At 49.9% G+C, this 7,278-nt stretch overlaps 1 protein-coding gene across 1 annotated transcript; it reads right to left on the reverse strand.

Annotated features, from left to right (window-relative positions):
* Positions 1–2,600: 2,600 nt before the first annotated feature.
* Positions 2,601–5,637, reverse strand: LOC147974606 (uncharacterized). Its single transcript, XM_087520090.1, has 2 exons — positions 4,851–5,637; positions 2,601–3,616 (listed from the first exon to the last, which is right to left on the reverse strand). The coding sequence occupies exons 1-2, from the start codon at positions 5,635–5,637 to the stop codon at positions 2,601–2,603; spliced, it is 1,803 nt and encodes a 600-aa protein (XP_087376216.1).
* Between the last annotated feature and the right edge of the window lie 1,641 nt (positions 5,638–7,278).

The following is a 7,278-nucleotide window of genomic DNA, read 5'->3' on the forward strand; positions in this document are numbered from 1 at the left end:
CCTAGTAAGCCTCTAGTTGACTAGCTCGTTGATCAACAGATAGTCATGGTTTCCTGACTATGGACATTGGATGTCATTGATAACGAGATCACATCATTAGGAGAATGATGTGATGGACAAGACCCAATCCTAAGCAACAAGATCGTATAGTTCGTTTGCTAGAGTTTTCCAATGTCAAGTATCCTTTCCTTAGACCATGAGATCGTGTAACTCCCGGATACCGTAGGAGTGCTTTGGGTGTACCAAACGTCACAACGTAACTGGGTGACTATAAAGGTATACTACGGGTATCTCCGAAAGTGTCTGTTGGGTTAACACGGATCAAGACTGGGATTTGTCACTCCGTATGACGGAGAGGTATCACTGGGCCCACTCGGTAATGCATCATCATTATGAGCTCAAAGTGACCAAGTGTCTGGTCACGGGATCATGCATTACGGCACGAGTAAAGTGACTTGCCGGTAACGAGATTGAACGAGATATTGGGATACCGACGATCGGATCTCGGGCAAGTAACATACCGATTGACAAAGGGAATTGTATACGGGGTTGCTTGAATCCTCGACATCGTGGTTCATCCGATGAGATCATCGAGGAGCATGTGGGAGCCAACATGGGTATCCAGATCCCGCTGTTGGTTATTTACCGGAGAGCATCTCGGTCATGTCTACATGTCTCCCGAACCCGTAGGGTCTACACACTTAAGGTTCGGTGATGCTAGGGTTGTAGGGATATGTATATGCAGTAACCCGAATGTTGTTCGGAGTCCCGGATGAGATCCCGGACGTCACGAGGAGTTCCGGAATGGTCCGGAGGTAAAGAATTATATATAGGAAGTGCTATTTCGGGCATCGGGACAAGTTTCGGGGTCACCGGTATTGTACCGGGACCACCGGAAGGGTCCGGGGGGTCCACCGGGTGGGGCCACCTGCCCCGGGGGGCCACATGGGCTGTAGGGGGTGCGCCTTGGCCTATATGGGCCAAGGGCACTAGCCCCAAGAGGCCCATGCGCCTAGGGTTCAAGAAGGGAAGAGTCCCAAAGGGGGAAGGCACCTCCTAGGTGCCTTGGGGAGGAGGGATTCCTCCCTTGGCCGCACCCCCTAGGAGATTGGATCTCCTAGGGCCGGCGCCCCCCCTTGGACTCCCTATATATAGTGGGGAAAGGAGGGCCTCTCATAACACATCTTTGGTGCCTCCCTCTCCCTCTCCAACACATCCTCCTCCTCCATAGTGCTTAGCGAAGCCCTGCCGGAGTACTGCAGCTCCATCACCACCACGCCGTCGTGCTGCTGCTGGAGCCATCTCCCTCAACCTCTCCTTCCCCCTTGCTGGATCAAGAAGAAGGAGACGTTACGCTGACCGTACATGTGTTGAACGCGGAGGTGCCGTCCGTTCGGTGCTAGGATCTCCGGTGATTTGGATCACGTCGAATACGACTTCCTCATCCCCGTTCTTTGAACCCTTCCGCGCGTGATCTACAAAGGTGTGTAGATGCAATCCAATCACTCGTTGCTAGATGAACTCATAGATGGATCTTGGTGAAACCGTAGGAAAATTTTTGTTTTCTGCAACGTTCCCCAACAAAAGGGAACAACGTATGTTGTTATGCAGTCTGACCGATAAAGATCTTCGTAGAATATGTGGGAGCCAATATGAGCATCCAGGTTCCGCTATTGGTTATTGACCGGAGACATGTCTCGGTTATGTCTACATTGTTCTCGAACCCGTAGGGTCCGCACGCTTAAGGTATCGATGACAGTTATATTATGAGTTTATGAGTTTTGATGTACCGAAGTTAGTTCGGAGTCCTGGATGTGATCACGGACATAACGAGGAGTCTCGAAATGGTCGAGACATAAAGATTGATATATTGGACGACTATATTCGGACACCGGAAGTGTTCTGGGTGATTTCGGAGAAAACCGGAGAGCCGGAGGGTTACCGGAACCCTGCCGGGAGAAGTAATGGGCCATATGGGCCTTAGTGGAGAGAGAGAAGGGCGCCAGGGTGAGCCGCGCGCCTCCTCCCCCTTAGTCCGAATTAGACTAGGAGAGGGGGGCGGCGCCCCCCTTTCCTTCTCCCTCCCCACCTCTTTCCCCCTCCTAGTAGGAGTCCTACTACTAGGAGGAGGACTCCTCCCGGCGCGCCTATAGGGGCCGGCCGGCCTCCTCCCCTTGCTCCTTTATATACGGGGGCAGGGGGCACCCCTAGACACACAAGTTGATCCACGTGATCGTTTTCTTAGCCGTGTGCGGTGCCCCCTGCCACCATAATCCTCGATAATATTGTAGCGGTGCTTAGGTGAAGCCCTGCGATGGTAGAACATCAAGATCGTCACCACGCCGTCGTGCTGACGGAACTCTTCCCCGACGCTTTGCTGGATCGGAGTCCGGGGATCGTCATCGAGTTGAACGTGTGCTAAAACTCGGAGGTGCCGTAGTTTCGGTGCTTGATCGGTCGGGCCGTGAAGACGTACGACTACATCAACCGCGTTGTGCTAACGCTTTCGCTGTCGGTCTACAAGGGTACGTAGATCACACTCTCCCCTCGTTGCTACACATCACCATGATCATGCGTGTGCGTAGGAAATTTTGAAATTACTACGTTCCCCAACACTCAAACCCAGGATGTTGCTTCATGTACACTTCCTCTTCCAGAACACCATGAAGAAATGCATTCTGCACGTCTAGCTGTCTAAGACTCCATCCTCTAGACACAACAATGGATAGAACAAGACGAATGGTAGCAGCCTTAACAACAGGACTGAAAGTATCTTCATAATCTATGCCATACCTCTGTTTAAAACCTTTTGCAACAAGCCTGGCTTTATAACGATCAATCGTGCCATCAGACCTTCTTTTGATCCTGAACACCCATTTGCAGTCAATCACATTTTTACCTTGCCGTGAGGGAACTAAATGCCATGTGTTATTCTTCTGAAGAGCATGATATTCATCCTCCATAGCCTTTTTCCAACTAGGATCAACAAGAGCTTCCTTATATGTGCGGGGTTCTCCTATGGAAGCAGCCAAACCAAATTTAACTTTATAATTTGTAGGTTGAATCACACCTGTATGGAGACGTGTACGAGGTGGTGTAGCAACAGCATGCGTTGGCGCTGAAGATCCAGATGCACCAGCATCAGCAGAATCGGCAATCTCCCCCTGGATTGAGGCTGGCGATCCCGAGGAACCAGGCACGGGATCTTCTGCGGCCTGCGGAACCAGAGGAGAAGACGGGATGGCCACAAAGGATCCGGGCGGGGCGGAATCCAGCTGGGAGCGTGCGCCCGGTGCGGTTGCCACAGATGGGACCCGTCTGGTGTAGACCCGAGGTTCTGCCGGGAACCTGGTTGGTTGGTGGAGCGCGTCTGCGGGGTCGGACCCAGGCGCAAACCGATGCAGGCTGGCACGAGATTGGCGCGGAGCAGGCGCAGGCGCAGGATGGGACGAAGGAGCAGATCCCGGCGCAAATCCTGTCGACACTGGCATGACTGGAAGCGCAGATCCCGAAGATGATTGCAGCGGCTCCATCACGATAGCTACAGGGCGCAACAGAGCACTGTTTTCAGCAGAAATTGCACCGTTTTGGACCTTGTTTTCAGCACATGCTCCACCTGTAGCAGCAGACTTAGAAGACATATTAGAAGAATTAGTCAAATTTAAGTCAATACAATCATCGAGTTCCACAGGAGTAATGCCGGAAAGATGAGATGGGAGGAGAAGTATTTCCTTTCGAAGGAGAGCTCCGGCATTCGGATGGAGTTTGGCAAATGGGAATTGAGTTTCATCAAACACAACATCACGGGAGACGCACTGTTGAGATCGAAACATAAGTTTCCGAGAGTTGTAGGGAAGAAGGTTTGGCCAACAGGCACACCCAAAAACACGAAGTGTATTATAATCTGGTGTGACGTGAAGAAGGCGTTCAGTGGGGGTTTCATTGGCAATAGTGCGACTAGGCCACATATTGATAAGATGTACTGCCGTGAGAAACGCTTCGTCCCAAAATTTTAAAGGCATAGAGGCGGAAGCTAGGAGGGCAAGACCTACTTCAACAATGTGTCGATGTTTCCGTTCAGCGGAGCCGTTTTGTTGATGAGCATGCGGGCAGGACACGTGATGAGAAATTCCTATCTTTTGAAAAAAAAGAATTAAGCTTCTCATATTCACCACCCCAGTCTGATTGCACGGCAAAGATTTTGCGATCAAACTTTCGTTCAACAAGTGCTTGAAAGTTATGAAAAACTTGGAAGACGTCAGATCGTTTTTAAGAAGATATATCCAGGTGTATTTGCTATAATCATCAATGAAACTCACATAGTAAGAGTGTCCACCAACGGAGGTGGGTGCCGGACCCCAAACATCAGAGAAAATAAGTTGCAATGGCTGAGTAGACACACTAGTAGAAATAGGATAAGGCAACTGATGACTTTTTGCTCTTTGACAAGAATCACAAATAGTTTCTAAATTTCGCTCACCAACAACTGGGAGATTATTTTTACTAAGAATTTGATGAAAAGTAGCAAACGAGGGATGACCTAAATGACTGTGCCACCTTTCAGCAGAAAGCTTGATGGCACCATAGACTTGTTTGTTGAACTGACAATATTGAGGAAGCAGCGCAGAGTCCTTGCACACATGTACCCCTATGGAGAACTCTCTTCGTGACCTGATCCTTGATCAAAAAGAAGAATGGGTGAAACTCAAGAAATACATTATTATCAAGAGCAATACGATGGACGGAAAGAAGAGTTTTGGAAGCATTGGGTACATGCAAGATATCTTTCAGAACTAGTTTTTTATGTGGAGTTTCAATAATTGATTGACCAATATGACTAATCTTCATACCTGCACCGTTTTCTGCGGTGTAAATTTGATCGTGGCCGCGGTATTTTTCTTGCATCGTCACCTTGTCGAGTTCTCCGGTGATGTGATTGGTTGCACCCGTGTCTAAGTACCAATTGGTATCGACACCATACGATGCATCAGCTACAGCAGCAACTTTTTTCTTTTGGGATGCGTCATCAGCATAACGCCAATCACAATCTTTGGCGATATGGTTAGTTTTTTTGCAAATTTGACAATGACCTTCATACCCTTCATACCCCTGAAAGTTGTTGCACCCTCTGCTGTTGTGTCGAGGAGGGTAGCCGCCGCTGTTGTTTCCCTGGTGATAATGGCCACCGCCACCACCACCACCATAGTGGCTGCTGCCACCATTGTTGCTGTTGTAGCCGCTAGGATTGTAGCCAGAATTGTTGTAGCCGTCGCCGCCGTTGTGGCCGCCGCCGCCGTTGTTGTAGCTACCGCCACTGCCACCTGGACGAGATCCGCCACCACCACCACCCTTCTGCAGACCACGGGAGCCTTTGTTGGGTCCTTGGCGGCCACGAGAAGCAATGTTGGCGGAGGACTTGAAGTTGCCAGCGCCTGTCCCATGGAACATCTCGACGCGCTGGTCGAAATTGGCTACCATGGCGAAGAGGTTCTCGACGGTGACTGGATCAGTACATGCGTCCAAGGCGGAGATGATGGGCTGATACTCCATGTCAAGCCCCGCGAGGATGAACGACACCAGCTCGTCCTCCCCGATCGGTTTGCCTGCTGCCGCAAGCTCATCAGAGAGAGCACGCATGTGCCCGAAGTAGGTTGCCGCCGGCTGGTTGCCCTTCTAGGCGTTGGTGAGGGAGGCCCGTATGTTGTTGACGCGGGAGAGCGATACAGCGGAGAACATGTTGCTCAGGGCCGTCCAAATCGCATGTGATGTTTCCATCGATGCAACCTGAACCAGCACCTCCTTGGAGAGATTGCGAAGGAGATATGCGATGATCTGTTGATCTTGAATTAACCAGGGGGCATAGTCAGGGTTGGTGATCACCTGATCCTTGCCGTCCTTGTCCTTGGTGGTGATGATCTTGGGAGGTTTTGCCGTGGTTTTGTCGATGTAGCCATACAGGCCAGCGCCCATTATCTGGGATCGCGCCTGGGCTCGCCAGAGGACATAGTTCGTCCGGCTGAGCGGCTCGGAGACGTTGTAGTTGAGGCCGGAGGAGAGTGGAGCGGCAGAGGTAGACATGGCAGCGAGATGGGTTGGGAGATCGATGAGGAGAGGCTAGACGTGGTGGAAGAAACCTGCTCTGTATACCATGAAAACAATAATGAAGCGTCTCAACCCCCTAATCGGGAGCCCGCGATGTTTATATAGATTGTAAACGTGAAGTACAAGGCAGTCCGTTGTTGACAGAATACAAGAGAGAGAGAGAGGAGATCGGGATAAAGGGAGTTGTAATAGGACAGGAGATCTATCCCTAGATATTCAGGTGTGAGGCGCAAGACAAGAACCCTTGACGCCTCCACATTAACATATTTAACACATGGCTCAAATATTAATTTAGACAGAGGTTGCATTTGTAATATGGGCTCTGATAATATCTGAGGCTTGTTATGTTGGCAGAAGTGCTAGCATAGCGAAGCCAGCAAGAGTTACAACGTATAGGAGGTTATTATTAGGACAGGACCATGTTTGCCTATATGTTGCTAGCTTTAAGTTGTGTATAGAGTTGCTGTAGCAAACATAGTTGGTGTGCTCCTATATTTACTCATTCCAGCCACTTGACCCCTGTTGTGTTTTGCTGCAGAGATGACCAACTTGGCGAAGCAGCAGGCAAGATGGGGTGGGCCCCATGATAGCGAAGGTGATGGGGAATGTGAATGGGTCCCGGTGAACATCCATCGGGCACAACGAAACAGCTCTGCCTACTCCGGCGTGCACTGCCCTGCCTCTCCGGTGGAAGCTTCCTCTTTGGTTCTGGCAGAGGTAAACCACCGGTTCCTCTCCTTTGCTTGATCCAAGTTCAATTGCAGGCTCCTATCCCGTTGTTGTGGCTGCTTCGTAAAAAATATGGTTAGTGGCTATTGCCTAAGTGCCTGTGTATTTCAGTTTCAACCATGTATGCATGTAGTCATGTACAGTTCAATTAGTGATTTAAGTTGTTGCCATACAAAGTGATTTTTTTTGTTTCAACTCTAGACACATAGTAAGGTGGTGCTCCCGCTCAAACCCTTATTTTGTTTCCCCCTATTGTTGTTAGTGTAAGGGGGCAGCTGAACCCCATTCGTGTTTTTGTTGAACTGGAGTGCATAACCATGCATGATCGTTTCTGGTCACATAAGGCTAGGAGAATGTTGGTCCATTTTCTGTGGACAGAAAGGTAGCCCTTGTCAGGAGCATTGTGTATTTGCAGCTTTAGGTTATTGTCTAGAGCTGCTGTGAGGC

Source organism: Triticum urartu, chromosome 4A, assembly GCF_056163025.1.
Source record: "Triticum urartu cultivar PI428250 chromosome 4A, HENAU_Tu73, whole genome shotgun sequence".
Taxonomy (NCBI): Eukaryota; Viridiplantae; Streptophyta; class Magnoliopsida; order Poales; family Poaceae; genus Triticum; species Triticum urartu.